A 19,992-nucleotide genomic window follows, 5' to 3' on the forward strand; every position below is an offset into this window, starting at 1 on the left:
ATCACTGCCAATTTCAGACTCAGCCTGTTTTATATGCCAACCTTACATCATCTACTCCTGTTTATACAAGACTGGGGCTCGGAAGGAGGGACACTTGAGTTCTAAACCCAGCATTCTGTACTAGCTGAATGAAAAAATATGTAACCTCACTGAGCTTCAGTTTCCTGGACTGTAAAATACAGCCAAATACCTCTCTTTTATGATTCTCATGAACCTTAGGCAGACTATGTGAAGTCCGCGACACTGTGTCTGGCTCAGTGCAGGTACTCAGTTGATACTGGTTTCCTTCCCTATGCTCAATATACAATAGAAGGAATGGGGCCCTTTTACACTTTGAAAACCACCTAGTTGTATCTTTTGCTTCTCTTTTGATAGATTACATTTCTAAGCTGTGGGTTTTGTAATACCTCATAATAAGATATACTTTTTTAACTGGAAGTGTGTTTTGACTATCAATTGAATCTTTTTTTGTAAGCGTCAGTAAAGTCTAGTGTTTAAAACTATAAGCCCTAGACGGAGACTACCTGGCTTCAAACCCCAAACCGGCCACTTACGAACTTGGATGTGATCCTGTGACCTTGCACATATTACCCATCCTCTGTGTACCTCTGTTTCCTCATCTCTAAGAAGAGAATAATAACCTGCCTCACTTGGTTGTGAGTGTGAAATGAGATAATACCTAAAAAGTGCTTAGAATAGAGCCTGGCTACATGATAAGCCCTCAGTAAAGGCTAGGGGGACAATACAGATTAAACTAAAGTGATTTTATGATTTCAAAAAGCCATTAAATTGTAGATTTCATCAGAACTTTAGACTCAACAATCTAAAATTTGGCAGTGAAAAATGATGATTACATCAAGTTTCCCGGGATGTTTGCCTTAATACAATGTTACAAAGTACCAAAGTTTGAAAATATTGTAAGTAAAAATTCTACATGGAAAAATGTTTTAATCCCATTTCCACAGCCCCTTAAAAATTAAAATCCTATCTACAGGCCCAGTTGAATGAGTTGTGCAGGAACCAGTTTTATTTTTAAGAGGACCATTCGGAAGATATTAAATGAGCCTGATCACTTGAGAGAATAAGCAATAAAGAAAACCCTTGCAGAAAATACACTTCCCTTTAATAAATAAGCATAACCTTTATGTTCTTAGCGCTTGGGAAGGAGAATCTGAAGGGAAAGAAAAAGAAGGGTCAAAAATCTGAAATGGAAAACATTGTCGAGTATGTGGGACATTTTAATTCATAACGTTTCTCCAGCACTTGCCCTCTTTCTGATGTTGGATATGGAGATGTAAAGAATACTGGAATGTACACATTCCCCGTGGGCGCACTTGAACTCAAAGTTGACCCTTTGTACTTCCCCTTTTACAATTAAAATAGCTCAGCAACTTAGCGTTATATTTAACAACCATCAAAGGCCTCTTGTAGAACATGGCAGCAAGGAGGGAACGTAGGTTGGCCGCTCGGTGTGCCGAATTCCATATTCGCCTAGAGTGGAAGGAGGAACATCTGGCACATTTACCGCCATTTATTTTTTAATCATGGAGCTTTTCACTTTTTTTCAAGCTTTTTACTCTTCTTGGGTTTTCAGCTGACCTCTAATCTTTCCTTTGAGGCAAGTTAACATCTCCTATTATATTCTCAGAGCTGACTGAAAAGCAAGAAGCCTTCATTAAAGAGTGAGATCTTTCCTTTCCTACTGAGGGTGTATCCGGGCATCGCCCTCAGGTGACAGACAGCAGAGACCTTGTTGATGTTCCTGATGCCAACGTCTGCTGGCATTGACATGTTTTTCCAGGTTGCTGTAAAGGGTAACAACAAGATAAGTTTACTATAAAGACATAAACCTGCCTTTCATTTTGATACAAAGTACAAAATATGGGACTGTTTATGCAGAAGGCAGAGTTTATTCAATGACATTAACAGATGGTGCCCCTTAGGAAAATAAAGCGTATAAAGAGGCAGGAGAATGGTCTTACCAGATTCAGACACTGTTTCAGGAGAATGGTCTCACCAGATTCAGACACTGTTTCTGGTTTCACGTCAACATACTTGTAAAGAATCTAAAAGAGGCTGGCATAGTTTGGCAAACTATGGCCCACTGACCGCCTGTTTCTATAAATAAAGTTTTATTGGAACACAGCCACACCCGTTGGTTTACATATTGTCTGTGACAGCTTTTGTGCTAGAGTTGAGTAGTTGCAACAGAGACTGTATGGCCCAAAAGCCTACAATATTTACTCTCTGGCCCTCTACGGAAATTTTACCATCCCCTGGTCTAAGACAATTTATATTCAATGATGCCTCTAGAAAGCTATTTCAGGGTAAGGCTAATTTACTGGTTCGCCCTTCCCACTCAGTGAAAGATGTCACTAGCTGTGTCTTCATAAGCATTCCAGGGCTGCGCTTGATTTGATGTGGCATATTTTTTTCCCTTTTCCAGGTGAAGTGTGAGGCCAGGTCAGCCTTGACCAAGCCGAAGAATAACCATAATAACTGTAAAAAAGTCTCAAATGAGGAAAAACCAAAGGTTGCCATTGGTGAAGAGTGCAGGGCGGACGAGCAGGCCTTCCTGGTGGCACTTTATAAATACATGAAAGAAAGGAAGACCCCTATAGAACGAATACCCTATTTAGGTTTTAAGCAGAGTAAGTATACTTGTTTTCATTTCTGAAATATCAAAACTGCTTAGAATCTTTGAATTGGAAAAAAAAATTTGACTCAGGATTATGTTGAAATCCTAATCTAGAGATGATGCTCTCTGTTTATACTAAATCTGCAAATCATCCAAGCCAGGAATTTTTTCCCTGCCTTTTTCCGCTACATTGTTCCCTTCTGGGGCAGTTGCAGTGAGATATTTATAGGCTTGAATCCACTGATTATGACTGGAAATAGACATGTTGAAAGTTTCTCATTTTCTGTTTTGTCAATCTTGAGTGTCCGTAACGCCTTTCTTCTGAGATAATAATATGACGTAGCTTTATCAGGCACAGATGTTGCCTATGAAAAGACAGCCTTTAAAAGGAAGACGTTTAAAAGTGGACAAAACAACCACAAAAAGAAAACGTATTCCCTAAGCCCCAAATTTGTTAAGCAATAACAAAAACCTGATGACTTCAGAGGAAACAAGAAATACACAGATTTGAATCGAGGGTCCCGTTTTGAATTACTTTGACATATTTAAGTGTCATCATATATTTTTAGGTGGAACAGGGAACTCATAGCTGAACAGAATTCCATATAAAAAGAGAAGAAACCCAGATCCTGTCCTGATTTCACAACTGAATATATATTTTGCCTCTGTCTGGGTTTTGTGGCACACAAAGCGATGAGCCCCTGGCTTGAAATAGTATTTTCTCCAAATGTATCTTCCTAGATTAAAACCATGTGTCATTTTGATGAAGAATGTCAAACCTGTATGTTTTACATAACAATTTACATACCTAATAGCAATTGGCACTGATTGCAAGAGAACCCTCACAGCCATTATAAACTTATATAACTACGAATGATTACAATGTTTGTCTGAAAACTGGTTGCTTGAAATAGAAGTAAAATTAATGTACTATGAACAGCTTTGTTGCATTATGCATTGGTTCAGATTAAATCAAGGCCGAGGCAGGGCTCTTGATGGCTTTGAAACAGTGCAAGGTTCAATGAGGCTTTTCGAACGTGTTGTGTCAAAGAGCCTTTTTTGTTTTTTTGATTTTAATTTTATTCTTCATTTCCCTTACCAAGGAATTACTTGAAGTTCAATTTTCCCCTCTTGTAAAAAGAATCAAAGCCATAGCAGTCCCATTCCATGGTATTTGGTACAAATGAACAGGGTTGCTCGCAATTTGGCATAATTGTTTAACAGCGTAAACATGTGCACACCCTGAAAAAGAAATCTGTTTGAAAAAAAATGTTTACAACATCACACAGGCAAGTTAGGGCAAGGAGTGGACTCATGACTCAATTCCTCTGTGAACGAATATCTTCCTTCCCTTTGATCTGTTCCATCACTGCTGCCTCGAGGGTGACATACTAGTTTTCCTACTCATTGCAAGGCGCCACGTGTCAGTGAAATATGATATGAGCTTTTAATATAGTCCTGCCATCAGACATTCTATTAAGAAGGCAATCATATATTAAAGTCACTCTTATTTTTTGATTATGGAGAGTTCTTATCTCAAGGAAGCATTATATATTACCATTTAATCAATGGCTTCTAAGGGTTGAACAAGACCAACCCCAATTTTGAAATCCCACACTTTTCCCAAGGACGCTGTAACGTAGCTTCTCTTGGTCTGCTGATGGCAACAGGACTAAAACTGTGGTGTCTTTCATCCCAAAAGTAGAACCATTTCCATATTTGTGACTGTTTGTTAAGAAATATTTTAAGTGGTAATAATATATCCTGTTGTTGAATGCCCTTTGGCAAATTGTTTCCTAAGACATAGCTCTCTGGGGTACGTTAATATTTCTTTTTTTCTCTTTCTCATTGAAAAAAGAACAGCAAAATGTTTTAATTGACATTTCTTGGAAATATGTTAATGCAATGCTTATCTAAATACTTATTGTCCCTCTAACAGTTAACCTTTGGACTATGTTTCAAGCTGCTCAAAAACTGGGAGGATATGAAACAGTAAGTGTTTAAGCAACTTAAATGAAATAATTTTGCAATCTAACTCCCCCCACCCCCCTTTGACCAAAATGGAGAAAATGCAAAAGCAAACCATCATTGACTGCCTTTTCAAATGGCTCTACACTTTTGGGGGTTTATTGGGCCACTTTTGGAAACAGTCCCAATTAGTTCCAGGTTTGGCAAAATTGTAAACTTGTCGTAAAAACTACAAGTGGAAAACATATGTAACTCTCCCCTGTCAGGGAAATTAGTTGGGTCTGTAATTTTTTCCCATGTTGAGAAAGGGCTATTATTGTACAAGCAGCCAAGATTGCATAAAAGAAATTTCCCTTGGCAACATACCTGACATCTGTTCATGTCTAATATGGGAAATGTATTAAAGGCTTTCAAAAGTAATCAGTATTGGCCATTAAGGAATAGAATACAGCAGAATCTCCTCTCATTCTAGAGCAAAGAAGCTTTATTAGACAAGGGTCAGTGCCGCATAAACAGGAAGTTATCAAACTTATTCGGAACAGGCTCTGACACTCTTTATCAGCTAATTCTAACTGACAGGAATGGGTTATTTTTAGCCCACAGGAAAATTTGATGGCCACGGATTTTTACAGCATGTATTTTGAACCAATAAAATATTAAAGCAACAAACTCAGATTAAAATCTTGAAAGAAGAAGAAAGAGCTGCCTTAATGTAGCGCACAGAGATGACATCTGTAATAAAATCAATTGACATGGGAAGATGTCATCATTGGAAATATTTTCTCCACACAATGATCAGATTAAGTTGTGCATTTTCTTCTGCAATTGAATAAGAAATTATTTTTTCTTTTCTTATGAAGTAACCTGGGATATCTCTGTATCATAGTAAAATGACAGTAAGAGACACAAAGTCAAGAAAATGAAATTCATTTTAGCCCAAACATAATAACTAGTGTTTCTTGCCAGATAGAGCATATTGTTCCACAAACTAATATAATGGTTTGATGTCAAGGGCTTGGGATGGGAAAAGATGGCAAGCGTTATGTGATTCAGATCGTTGGGTATTTGCTATAGAGATATCTACTATGAATTCTGACTAAAAATTCTTTGATGTGGGAAAATATGCTTGTAAAATGTTTATTTAGCTTTAAATATTTATTTACTATGTGGGCTATATATATATGTTTATAAGGAAATACAATACTCATGTGAACTACATATAAAATGTGCGTTTCATAGACACGAATTTTCTTAAAATACTCGTTTTATCAAGTACCCTATGTAAAAATAAATACTGTAATTTTTCACTTGGTTGGATCTCTTGATAGGATGGGGAGATTGATTCCTTGCCACTGTGAGGTTCTGCAAAATCTTGAGCTAATTATAGCTTTTGTCCATGTGAAAAAGATGATAACTTATTCAGAGTTAGTCTCATAAATTTAGGAGTCAACCCCATAATCTAGACTTTTAAGTCTTAACTTTTATGGTTAGGAACAGAAATACACATTTTTATGAACTGTGACTGCAGATAAGTTACATGATATTGCACAACATTATGAAATGTCTTTTTAAACCCAGGAACTTTTTGTTACTCACTGATAGGGAGAGTGCCAGCAAATTTCACAGAATCAGCTTGTCCTGCTTTCATATCTTCTGTATCTTCACAAAGATTTTTTTTCATGCAGCAGCAAGTTGGTGCAGAATATACAAAAGAAACTTCTGATAAGTTTCAGGGAATTTGCAGTACTCTTTGAGCAAATAGTATTTATTCTTTTGTTAAATGAATGAATGACCACACAATTAGCAAATGACCTGATCACATATTTACAGAGTGTCTTACGTATATAAAGCATTGTGTTGGATGTTCTGGGAGATGCAAAAGTATCTAGACCAGTGGTTCCAGTTACCAGAGCCTGCCAGAGGAGGACGTAATTAGAATAATAAGACAAAGGGGGAAAAGATCAGTGCCCTGTTCAGGTAAAGTATTTCCCCATTTAGAGATGAGGGAAGGAAGACTTATGGCTCTAATGCCATTTGAGCAGAATTTTGGAGAAAGGGTAGAGTTTAGATGTAAAAGACCATGGTCTTCCAAGAACAGAAAACCAAATGGGGAAATAAAATGTGGAGGTAGAATGAAGTTGGTCCTAGAGAGTTTGAGTAACTTAAAGTAGAGTGACTAGGTGCCTGGGACAAATGGCCATGAAGGAAAGTCTAGAGGGAAGGATGGAGCCAAGTTAGGGAAGACCTTGGATGCTAGGCCCTGGAGTTATTCAGTAGGCAGCAGGGGCATGGGGGACACGTGGAAGATTGATAACAAGCTAAGTGCTGTGCTTTGCCACTTATTCTGCCTTCACTTTGTGTGTAGGTGGAGTGAAGTAGAGAGAGGCTTGGATGGGGGAATATGGAAAACCAGATTGGCATCTGTCTTCTGTCTGGTTATGAGCTTCATGTCTCTTCAGCCAAACCTCAAAAGGATGGGTGACCTCTGGGACCGTCCTTTTCTTCCTTCTCTCTCCCCTCACCCTTCAACTCCCTCATTGTTTACTGGGTCCCTGCCACTCTTCACAACACCCTACATCTTTCATCTCAGGCAGTGAATCTACATAGCCATCTTACTATAAAATCTACATCTGGTGCCATAAACTGGATGAAGCCAATTGGTGGGGTTTTTCCTTCCTTCCTCCCTACCTCCTTCCCTCTCTCCCTCCCTCTTTCTCCCCTCTCTCCCTTCCTTTCTTCCCTTCTTTTTTTTTTAAAATGCCTCATACTACCTGTTGGCCCTGTAGGCACTGAGGTTTGCCAGTCCCATTCTACATTTAGGCTTTTGAACCTCCTGAGTACAAAATCCATTTTACTCCTATTATATTTTGACTAATAAAACTGAGATGTTCAGTAAGGATTCAGTTTTGAAGTCAGTCCAGGAGATGTGTGAATAATATCCAAAATCTGATGACTTAAGTTGCCATCATAGTGTTACTGGAGAACACTTAACTGTGAGATTATCTGATATCAGAAGCAAGTGTAGACTTGTCATTAGAGCTCAAAAAAGATCTTAGAATATTCTAGATCGGGGGTTCCCAAAGGCTACTCAAGATCTGGGGCTCAGATTTTCAATAGGGAACTTGAAAGTATAACTAGTTGTCTAGGCCTCCATACTGAGATGTTAACTCTGGAGTGGAGTCTAGGTCTGCGGACTTGAGAATCCTTTTCCTTAAGCTGCCCAGGTGATATTAATTCAAAGCTAATGGTAACAATGATTATTAACACTTAGGCTGCTGGCCCTCATGGCTATTAGCTTCCAAATGTGGCCCCCATCTAAGTCAAGTATCAAAGATTAGAAAGTTGTCTTCGTGCTATTACTAAATAAACATGCCAGAATATTAACATTTCCTTGGCTGAAAAGCAGCACAAAGTTTCCAGTGAGGATTTTTCCATTTGGTAAAATGGTAATCTAAATTGGGACTCGATAAGCTATTTTCATTTTGAATGAGAAAAAGTGTAGTGCCCTAACATTTTGATCTTTTGCAAATTGGCCTTTGTGGAGAGAAAGATCCTTGCCCTGCTGCAAATGAAGAAACTGAGGTGCAAGGAGATGAAATGAGTTGGATGGGGTCATCGTGATGTTCTTCAAGTTCTGACTTGTGAGAATTTGGGGCACAATTGTCTCAACCTCCTGTAGCATCATGGGAAGGAGATTCGTAAATGATCATTCTTCATGCCTTCCATTCCCAGCAGTCTCTTCTGGATCTGGAATGCTTCCACATATTTTGGGTGATGTTTTGGAAAAAGGATCTAATAACCTACCTTCATTAGTAGCATCTTTTCTCTCAGTTCTTCGTACCTATCATGAGCCTTACCATATATACTAACTACTAGCTGAGGTTTTATCTGACTCTTCAGAAAAATGTGTGAACTTAGGAGATGGGTCAAGAAGTCTGGATGAGGAAAATATTCAGTAATAGTAAAAACTTGGGAGTTTGAAATTTGTAGATGTGTCTCTTCTGCTGTTAACTTGTGATTGGATAAAGACATCTCTTTGGAATTCCTTTTGGTTATAAAAAGAAGCCATCTTAATTGGCTTGTTTTTGTTTGTGGTTATAAACTATTCCAAACCTTCTGGTTTGAATTGCGAATTATGGATTATTTCATTTCAGTCCTTCACAACCCTCAAATTGAATTAAAAAAAAAAGAGCCAAAGTTTTATTTTAAGCCTTTATAGCATTCAACTAATGGCTATATTCAGTTCCTTGGCCTCTTCTGCCTTTGCTATAAATTTATATTTTGTCTCTACATCCTTAGGTTTACAGATCATTAATGTATTGAATGGATTTGATTTCCCAAAAAACAACATCCTGGCATTTTGAGTGGTTGGCAGTGAGGACCCTTCCTTTATAGTCATATGTCCAACTTCCCTTTCCAAACGTTTTAGAGCATGGGTTACCTACAGTGGAAGAGGCAGAACTGGATAAAGCTTTGCTGATGAGCTAAAGAGGCCTTCACTTCAGTGTCTGGCGAAGCAATTAAAGCTTGCAGAGTAGCTTGGGGTATTACCAGGAATGCAGCATGTAGAGGGTGGTTTGCTAAAGTGATTTCCCTTTGGCTAACTATTTGATGGCGAGCCAAAGGCAATATTTGGAGAGAAGGTAGAGTAGGGAAATGGGTCTTGAGTAAATCTCATCCTAGAGGCAGAGGACCATGCAACTGGTGCCTTCTAAGAATGTCAGCTAGCAGCCCCGTCTCTCCCCACCGGTGAGATGGGACCATTATTTCTCATCTGGAAGAAGTCACTTGTCTTCTTGCTGGAAGGATTAGGTTTTGACATCAGACACTGGCTTTGACATCATCTCAAGACGTCTTCTGAATCTAACCCTAGTTCTCTGGACAGACAAAGCCTCTTGCTTAATTCAAAATTCTCGAAGCCAAAGATGATGTCATGTAGTTTTGAAAGGCTCCAGTTCCTGGAGTACTACCAGGAAAAAAAAGTCATCTTCCTTGAATTCAGTCCGCCCTCAAGGTGTCCCGAGAAGGAAGCTGTTTCTCAGAGCAGCCTGAGCAACACTGCTTGCAGGCAAACTCTCCTTTCACTTCATATTTCCTACACATTCTCAGGCCTTGGAAGCACTGATGTCCTTAAAGATTTCTGATTGCTCTGTCCTCACCAGCCCACAAAAATTCCAAGATTATTTCATCCCTGCAACCTCCAAGATAGAGAAATCAAGGTTCCAAGACCAGGTCTGGAGTGAAAATGGTTTTCTAAGTTTTTTTTTTTTTAAGTGACAGGATATTTTCATCAAATAAAATTGTGGAAGCGAGAGATTCCTTTCCCACTCACTGGACCCGTTTTCTTGGAAGGGATGGGCACTGTGGAGAATTCATTTCAGGCCACCTGTAAAACACCACCTGGCTTCTAAAAAGCAGTTTGAAAGCCACTATATTTATAAGCAATGAAAACTTAATGAACATGCTAGATACAGAGTGCTTTTCAGTTTCTTGGGTCTTACCCACACTAGGAAAAGAAGTAACTGTCAAGTGTCTTCAAAGTGAGATTAAGTATCGCACACACCTAGATGGGTTTATTTTGCTTGGGTGTGGTCTGCTCAGTTTTTCCTCTTGCTTTACAATTAATTTTATGGGGTTATGCTTCCTGCTAAATTATGAACTCTTGAAAGCAGTCACCTCTCTTTCTTTTCTTGATATCTCCTGACCCTCAACCCTCCATCCTCCCCCTTCCACCTCCATGCCTCTGTACATGGCACAGTGCCCTGTAATGGTAAGCCATAGAAGATGGATTGATGTCAGGGATTCCTGTCAACTAAGTTGAGGACCTTGAAGGGGATGACTGGGGAAGCGCAATCCAAGAGAAATAACTGCTTGGATGAATTTGGCCATTTTCTTTAGGAAACAAAGAGCCAGAAGTTCTTTGTATCCTTAAAAACCTAAAATAACAGAAGGTCAGGTTGAAACGTGAACAGGACCAGCAGGCCTGAGGCTTAATAAGACAGTTGATCAAACTCAATCCATGGCTAGCTCAAACTTTCCAGCTGGATGGGGCTGGAGGCTAGATACCAGGAGGCAGACATCAGTTTTTCTCCTCATGGGAGTTTAAAGTTAACACTCATGCAGAGAAGACATTGGACAATAGCGTTAAAACCTTAAGCAAATGCATAATTAGGCACGACAAAAGCATATTGGTACAGAAGGCAGATTTACGTGGGTGGGAGCACGATGCCCAGTAGCTGGGCCAGGAGGAGTTCTCATGTCCTTTCCTCTCTCCTTAGGGCTCTGAGACCCATTGTAGGTTTGGACAATGAGAGGATTTAGACATTCCTCACTTTAGAGCTTATGGTCAACGTTTGAATTAAAAGCACATCTGGGCACAAGAATAGAGATGTGTACCCCGGAGAACTGTATACTTAAAAGCATGTAGCAGTTGGAAAGAGCACATTTTATGACTTTTCCTGTGGAAAGAAAATATCTCAAAATGGCCTGATTCATCCAGGCTGGCCAGTGGGAGCTCGGTAAACAGAGAGATGACTTCCTTGAACGCCCAGCCCTTGTCTTTGCTCCAGATGAACCCTCGCTGGTAAAAACTATTTAAACACCAGAACCTGCTAGCAGGAGGCTAACACAGACCCCTAGCCAGCTGCACGTGGCTTATTAACATTGAGTGATGCTTGATGCTGGCTTCTTGCTGCCACAGTTTCAATCCAAGTGTGAAGAAGATTTTTTTTTTCCTTTTGATAATGCATTATTTATTCTTAAAGAAGTTTTGTCATTTCTGTGATAGGCAAGTGGTGGACAGGGCATTCCTGAGTCTACATGACAGGTTGTTGGAGGGGGACACGGTCAGTTTCCACACATTAAATAGCCCTCAGCAGTGGTCTCTGATTCATTACATTTTCACAATCTGTATTATTTTGTTCATATATTTGGGCACTTTATTTTTGGCATCTCCCACTAGGATGCAGTCGTGTTGGGTGTTGGGTCTGGTTTTTATTGATGCATCCCAGTAACAATGGGAGATGTTCAATAAATGTTTGGTGAATGAATGGGTGGGTGCATGGATGGATTCCAGTATCACTGGGACTTATTCATGACTCCATGATGAACATAATACAGAACCTCTGTTCTAACTAGAGACACAAGTGGTCAGAGTAGAAGCAGCCATAGTTTTACTTGATACTTTAAAAGAGTAAAATCTCAGAGTACTGGTAACCTAACTCACCCCCTGAGATTCTTGCTGCCTTCTTAGCTATGCTATTCCCCACTAGTGAGAGACCCAAAGCTCAAAGTTGAGAACTTGTAGCAGAAGCTGTGATCCCCACAGTCACCTGCCTCATTTGGAGCAAAAGGCCCCCAGAGTTCTGTATTATCACCCTGCTACACGCATGAGCTAATCATCAGGTCATTCCGATGAGGAGGCTGCTTTGATGTAGTGGAAAAAAGTCTGCTCTTGGGGCCATAAGACGTTGGTATGCGTCCCGGCATTGCCATTCTGCTGCTGTGTGTCTTGGGCAAGTCGTGCAACCTCTCTGAGTCTCACTCCCTTCATCTGTGAATGAGATTTCTATAATCTGCCTCACAGGCTGATAGGAGGATTAAATGATATCATGGATGTGAAAACTCCATAAAATATGAAATATAGTGCACACAAGAGATACAAGAATGACAGGAGTGATGGTTCCTTCTGAAGTGATTGCAGGGATGTACGTTGGCTGTTTTCTAGCCCTGCGGGGCTCCCCACACACCTCTTCTGAAGATGGGGCATGTGGAGGTGTGTTTCAAGGGGTCTCAGTATCCTTGGGGCTCTGAGGAAGGACGTAGACACTTGGGAGGGGGTCCTGCTGCTCCTTCCTTCATGCATAGGTCTCGAATAGATCAGCCTGAAATTGTATTATTTAAAGGGTTAGAGGGAGATTGTAATTAAATATAAAATAATTACCAAAATAGATATTGTGAGTGTTTTGAAAGGGGCTTGAAACCATTTATTATAATCTAAACCAAGCTACAAATAAAGGAGGATTTTAGTTTAGTTATAGCTGCTAGTAGATATAAGAGGTGGTTCTGTCTGCCGAGAACTATTGAAACAATTTGGTTCAAGAATGCTTCATGGGAAATTGAACAATGCAAAACTCACGTTGTCTCCAGGACCAACTTGGGCCTGTTGAGAAGGGTTTATGGAAATGAAGGAGTTCTTTTTATTTGAAATGGAAAAGGTACCGTTTACCCTATAATATTTAACCACCCTTCCCCTCCTCCTTAGATTGCAATTACAGAGCCCCTGGTTGCAAATTGAGATTTTTTCCCCCAGCTTGTTGCCTTTAGCCCCTAAGTGAACTCCGCTGGCAGCTCTGCGGGTATTTTTCAAAAGAAGCCTGCAGCTCTGATTGTATTAAATGCCACTGGCACCTCTGCCACGCCCTGCCCCCTGCACATTCCAGTAACAGAGTTTTCCTGTAACCCTGTTTAGAAACATTCACAAGGACCTCAGAACTTGTTCTGTTTTCCTAGTTTCAAGGAAACACTAGACTTGCTCGGATGCAGTAAATGACGTGGTTTCCCCAGATTAATCATTTGCCAGATCATGCATCTGTTATTTTGTAAAATCTTCATTTACGTACCAAAATAAAATTAAAGAAAAAAAATAAAACAAGACCATAGTGTGCCGTTCAGTATATTGCAAGCTGTTTGTTTTTATGCACCCGACTCAATAATAGGCGTAGCTTGCATCTTAGCTTTGGAATATGTTAGTTTGCATAGGCTTTGATCGATATCGCATTTTCCTGATCTAAGTGAATAAAAATAGACAGCTTGCGACATATACAGTTTCAAATTTTGGTTTTGTTCTGGTGGGTAGAGGCGCTGGCATAAAAACATACCCTAAGACGACTGTAAATTCTGTAACTAAACAGTTTTCCCTAGAGATTGCCTTACTTGACAGTCTTATAATTTGATCAGTTAATTAATTTGTGCAGTAATTTTATTTAGTTTTTAAAGCAGGCAACACGTCGCATAGTTCAAAAATCAGAAGATACAAAAGCAGGTTTGGTGAAAAGCCTCTCTCTTACCTATGTAGTCAGCCACTCGTATCCACATCCCTTAAGCAACCAGTGTTTATTCTGATTTCATTTAAACTGACGTCCTAAAATATATTTTAGCTAAAATCTTATTTTATTTTGATGCTTTATCACATGACAGAAAGGAACAGAGTATGAGTTTGGGACCTTGGGAGCCAATAACGACCTGAATATCCAGGGAGATGCCTTAGATGAAAATGCACTAAGGGTGACAAAATATAGAGCCAAAAGCAGAATTTCATTTTTATTGTAAAGAAAAGCGTTGAAAGTGAAATCTCACTACAGAACCGTAGGTCTCCCTGTATACTCATTTGGCTTTCTCTGTTTCTGGATTTCCAGAACAGACTGTTCTCTTCTGATTGTTGCCTATGTATTGAATCCTGGTTCTGTGAATCTCTTCTGATGCGAGATTGAATTTCCCATTGCCACTTTTTCAGATAACAGCCCGCCGTCAGTGGAAACATATTTATGATGAATTAGGCGGTAATCCTGGGAGCACCAGTGCCGCCACTTGCACCCGCAGACATTACGAAAGGTAAGAAACCCTTTCTTAGAACGTCCTCGCTTCATTCAAAGTGTGTTAATTGGAACAGCTTCTGGTCAAGGATAAGACAAGAGGAAGTCTTGCATACCGCCTGGTGATTTTCAGGGGACGTGGCTGTCTCTGGTTACAGGGGCTAAAATTAGATGGTCTTTTAGTTTGGTTTTATCCTGTGACCACCCGCCCGACAATACTTTTTTCTCCCCACAAGCATAGATTACTCACTATGTTCTCTGTAGGTTCATTTACTGTGAGAACCTTCAACTTCTGGAAACATTGGCCTACAGTGTTATTATGAAGTTACCAAGTAACTGTATTAACATTGAAATGTATTCACGTTGAATGTATTAAGATTGAAAAGTAATCATTTCTTTAATAAGAAAATTGGCCCCAGCTAAGATGCATTGTTTTTTCCCATCTTGGTATTTTTCTTCTATGGGTATGCTTTGACCCAGGAAGTCCCTTCTTGCCAAGTTCTGTGTGGGTTAGTTTTCTAACAATTTCAGCTTCTTTCAGAAAGGTGATAATAATGCAAACAAGAAACAGTGGCAGATTAGCTTATTATGAAGGTTGTATCCATAGGAATATTTCCTCTTTGCTTTAGGACTATGTTATCCACAGCATTGAAGAGCAGTTAGAAAATTCATGCGTTATCCTTGTTGTGTGCTTCAAGCCCATACTTAATTTGTTTAGGTCTTACCAACTTCCTTATCTCTGGTATTTCCCTGCTGAGGTGTTGACTGACTCAGCTCCCTAGTTTCAGATTCAGAGCTTGTGAGATCCAAGTAGAGGCGTGTGTGCGCGTGTGCCTATGTGTTTTAATAACTGCCACAGATGGGATGAAGTCAAGACACAGTCAGCTGAACAAACAGACCAGTCAGCTTGCTCATTTGAAAGGTAAAACACAACTGCTAGAGTTGATGGTTGCTCTTCACATAGTTACCATTCCAACTTCAACCCAGATGCTTAACACCCACCTTTGGGTCATACAAATGCATCTTCGGATAATGTCATCCAGCACATCAACTCTTAGTCATATTTCTTTTGAGGTCAATTATACTTTTATCTGTATTGCATTTAATGCAGAGCATCTTTTAGGATGGCCATTCAGTGAAACTTAGAATGTTTTTGTAGGTATAATCATGGTAAGCAGAGTTGAGTTTAGCATCCTATGAAAAATTCCCAGTTTTCCCTAGAGATTGCCTTACTTGACAGTGTCATAATCCAGAAGGATTTTTAAAAATTGGTGACAGGAATTCAAATCATTACTCTTCATAGCATTGTTTTCAATATAGCGCACGAATTTTTTAAAATGTGAGTGCTATTTCAGTATTTAATACAAAAGCCCACCTTCTCACTGAACATAACAGGTACACCACTGAAATCCTCATACAAAATAGCTTTGGTATCTCATGTGGGTGTTCCGTAAATAGTATCTAACGTACCAGAGGTGACTTCTCTTTCACTTATGAGTCAAGGCTTTAATCAGAACATTTTCATTAGAAACACAGTCTCCACTTTCAAATAGCTTCTGTTATGATGGTGAACGTTCCTTACCTCCATGTGCAAATGTCCCCAACACCCGAACCATCAAACTTAAAGGACCAGATAGCAAGTAAAATTTGATAAAGGACTGTACCTCAGCTGTTAGCTGGCTCACTTAGTTAAAGAATGAAAAATTAATCAAATGTATTACAAAACATCACATGGTCAAAAACAAATAAATAAGGTTTGAGATGGAAAAAGGATTGGATCTAATAGAAGTGTGTGTGTGTGCACGTGCGCATGTGCGCACACGTATGTGTTTAATTTACTTAAGCAGTTGTGTGGATAAAAATAGCCTCAATCTTAAATGAAATGCCAAGATACATTCTTTTGAAGATTGTGTACTTTATTTCATGATTTACCTCTTCCTGGAGTAGCAGAATCCCAAATGCCTTCAATCAGTCACACTGGAAAATTCTAGTAGAGATGCCTCAAACTTTAGCAACTAAGGAACATTGTTAAAGATTTTTTTTCTAATTTCTCTTCTCTCCTCATTCTTGGGAGCAGACTGGATATTTCGTAAAGGTTTGGTCTCCCACTGGATTAAATTTTTTGAAAAGCTGTGTCACTTACTCTTCTAAATCTAGAGTTTGTTTGGTCAGTGTATCCGCCAGGATCCAGTAAGGAAAATAAAAACCACCCTAGGTATTTAACAAAGAGAATTTACTATGGAGAATTGGCTGAAACAAGTGTGGGTGTGAAGCACTATGTTAATGTGGAGGTAATAACCACAGGTTCCCCGGGGCTCAGGGAATAGAGAAAAAGGGTTAGCTTATCACCACCCAGATGTTTGAGAGTGAGTCTCACAGAGCTGGGGTTCAGATCCCTTCCAGGGAGAGGCACCCAACCAGTGCTGATACTTCAGGGGCTCAGAGGAGGAGCCCTGCTGAGCTGGGCTCAGCCCTGAGGAGGCAGTGCTCTGTGGCTGGTGCTAGACCTCAGAGGAAATGCACTGAAACTATTCTGGGATTGTTGAAAGAAGCCAGAGGCTGGAACCAACTGCTGCTGCTAAGTTATTGTTGGGATGGCACTGAAATGAAAAGCAAGCAAAATAGAAGGAGGTCCCCTTTCCCCTTCTTTGGCCTGCTAGGGCCCCATTTGGAGAACCCCAATAGGAAGACAGCTGACAAAAAAAGACACGTAATTTACAGAGTCCCAGCATCACCAAGCAGAGCACAGAAGGGTGGATTGCAAATAACTGATTTTTTTTTTTCCTAAATCAGACTGTACTTACAGGAATGCCATTCTCACTCATTTGAACCAATCATGACCTCAAAGGAATCACCCATACTTCTGTGTTTTGTGGTGGGGAGAAAAGTCTGGGAACTACTGCTCTAGATGTCTTACTTCTCTTCAGTGGGTCTACCAGAGAAGGGCAGAGGGCACTTGGATCTGTCCAGGGACTTGAAACAATTGTATTTTGGTCGAAGAAGAGACTGAAGCTCTTGACTACAACTGTGTTTCGTGCTTATGGCAGATTTCATCCATTCTTGCTAGTTATAGGCTGTGATAACACAATTAAAATGGTGATGACTAGATTGCTGAAGGACCAATGTTTTCAAGAAGGTTCAAGGAGTTCAGAAGGGTCAAGATGTTGTAGGCAAATATCTAGTCTGGACATGCCTTTGGAAATTTTTTAAGCCTTCCAGACTAGATCAGAATCATGGGAGTTCCCCCTCTACTGCCGGATCATCTGGTCTCTCGTTCTCTTCACTTTAATATAGACTGACTTCTTTTCCTATCCCTACCTCCAGCTTTGCTTTCCTAGAAGAAGAAGACATGAGTGCCCTATTGTGCATTATCCACTGATTTATTCTTCGTGCAGCATGGTTCATGTTTCCAGTAAATGTTTTCATTTTCCAACAAGAAAAAATGTAGCCAGTTCCTCAGTAAATGTTACTTGTATATTCGTTGGGCACTTTTGGTTTATTAATGAGTGTAATAATGAAAGTGCGGGTTGTTGAAAAGAATCAATGGGTGTTTTTATTTAAGGCATAGCAGAAATGGTACAATGCCTGTGAATGCATCATTGTCGCTGAAGGCCTGACTCGTCCAAACTTGCCTCTGATTGGTTTAAATCAAATAGGTCTAAGCCACTTCATAAAAATGTCTTTGTCAGCCTGGTTTTGCTTCCAAACCTATTCATCTCTGTCAGTTTTTAATATTAGTACCAGGCTCCTGGCCATAGTCCATTAGTACTGTACTTAATTGCTCGTGTTACAGATGATCACCAATATAAAAAGCATTAATGCTTCCCCATCACAAGACTCTTGCTATGTAGATGTCTCAAACTCAGCGAAGCTTATGAAGTGTGGTTACTCTGGACATTTCTTGCTCAGGATTTATAGATAAAGTTCCTGTAGGTTATAATGCAAAAAAAAAAAAAAATGCCTACCTCCTGGGCAGGACCCTTCTAAGTGGAATATTGGCTTTCTTGTCCAACTCTTTATTCAAGGTACCTCGAATTGCTTTCTTTTATCAGTAAAGGAACAAAAAGGAAAATGATTACTTTCATGGAATTCTCTTCGTTTGATTTTCTGGAATAGTAATTCACTTTAAAGGCTTTGTTTTCACATGCAGATTTGCTTTCTTTTTTTAAAAAAAATGTTTTTTAAGCACATGCAAGGAGAAAAAATCTTTACACAGAATACCAGATTACTGGTTTTAATTTTCCTGAATAAATTACATAGTCTGTTTCTGCGGTGCACATGAAGTTGTTATTAGGGATTTAAAAAGGAGCGTTAAGGCAAAAGTACTTTATGATCTGCTTTTCTGAGTATTTAGAAAATCAAAATCATGACAAATGTATGTGTTCGGGGGGGGGAAATGAGCAATTATGCTTCATCTTCTTGCATACTTAATACCCAATATCAAATTCTGACCTTTTGCTTCTCCCTTAAGCAGTCCTCGGGCAGGACTGTCATGCCGCATCCTGAGGCAGCTTCCTTTGCAGTGGCTTGGGGTGAGCTGTACCCAAGCCAGATGCACTTGGGCAGAACCCGAGTGACAGTCAGCTGGCGCTTCGGCCTTTATTCTCTGAAGGTGGAAGGCAGGGTGTGGGAGGTTCATGTTTTGAGTATAAGTATGTGCTTTAAGATAAATGCCAAAAATGTATCAGGTTGTCAGGAACTCAGCTAATCGTATTGTGGGTAAAGGCCAAGGGAAAGTAAGGTGAGCTACAGTTCTGTTCATGTCCAGGACACGATTTGGCGTATTCGTGCTCATTTTAATACCGTTGCTGTTAATCGGTGCACAGTTCACAAAGTCACAGGCAGGCTCCCAGCATTTTAGATCTGAGCCATCCCTTCACAGTCCTGCAGACCAATGCCGCTCAAGTGAGGTGACCCATCCGTCAAGTGACCCATCCGTGAACTGTGTGCTCCCAGCCCGCGAGGGGCAGGGCACAGCCACTGCGAGTAAGCATTGGTACACTTACAAACCCATTTGCCAGAATAATTTTATGTCCATTCGATCTAATAAAAAATTGGAGCTTGGATTTTGTAGGCCTTTTTAAAAATTTCATTTTTCTAGTAATTCATTTTTAGGGTGTTTTACAAAAGTATCAGCGGGCAACAAATGGGAAATTTAGAAAACTAGTCCTTCTCCCCAGGTCATTGGAGAAGCACAGCCCCACGCCAGTGGTCACAAACTCAGATGTTTATGGGAGCAGGTAGCACAGGTGAGGGCAGGTGGCCAGGCAGGAAGGTGGGAAGCCGGCACACGCAGCCCAGCCAGAGGGGGCAGTGGGATCAGCCAACGCTCTTGCCTTAGGCAGGTACAGTCTCTTTGCTTCCAGACCTTCCATGTGTTCAAGGTAATTTTTATATGAAATCACCTGACTTACAAATATTGGCTCCATTATTTCTGAAAATATTTTACATAAGCTAAACTAAACATGCCCGTGGGCACAATGCGCCCACAGGCTACCAGGTTCCATGAGCACGATCTTTGTTGCTGGGCTAATGCAGTCTCTGCTTAAACACCCTGTCGTGAGAGGGCAGGGAAGAAGCGCCACTGTTGAAGGCACTCTTCCTCTAAACGCTCTTCCACATGTCGAGCAAAATGCCTTGTGTGGCTTTCCATGGACCCCTCCTTGCCTTTTGGGGTTGACTTGTTCTGTGTCTCCCTTTTCCCAGTGACAGGCCTCCATATGCTTGGTAAAGCTCCTCTCTCGCTTCAGGCCTTCCTATTCCATTCAACCAAGCCTCAGAGCATGATTTATG

At 40.1% G+C, this 19,992-nt stretch overlaps 1 protein-coding gene across 5 annotated transcripts in view; it reads left to right on the forward strand.

Annotated features, from left to right (window-relative positions):
* ARID5B (AT-rich interaction domain 5B) overlaps nt 1-19,992 on the forward strand; it is a 175,651-nt gene that overhangs the window by 136,345 nt on the left and 19,314 nt on the right. For all 5 annotated transcript variants that reach the window (XM_008532588.2, XM_008532580.2, XM_008532595.2 and 2 more), the window contains 3 exons: nt 2,447-2,651; nt 4,578-4,630; nt 14,121-14,218. In XM_008532588.2, coding sequence (XP_008530810.1) covers nt 2,447-2,651; nt 4,578-4,630; nt 14,121-14,218 — 356 coding nt within the window. The remainder of the gene's footprint in view (nt 1-2,446; nt 2,652-4,577; nt 4,631-14,120; nt 14,219-19,992) is intronic.

Source organism: Equus przewalskii, chromosome 1 (assembly GCF_037783145.1).
Source record: "Equus przewalskii isolate Varuska chromosome 1, EquPr2, whole genome shotgun sequence".
Lineage (NCBI taxonomy): Eukaryota > Metazoa > Chordata > Mammalia > Perissodactyla > Equidae > Equus > Equus przewalskii.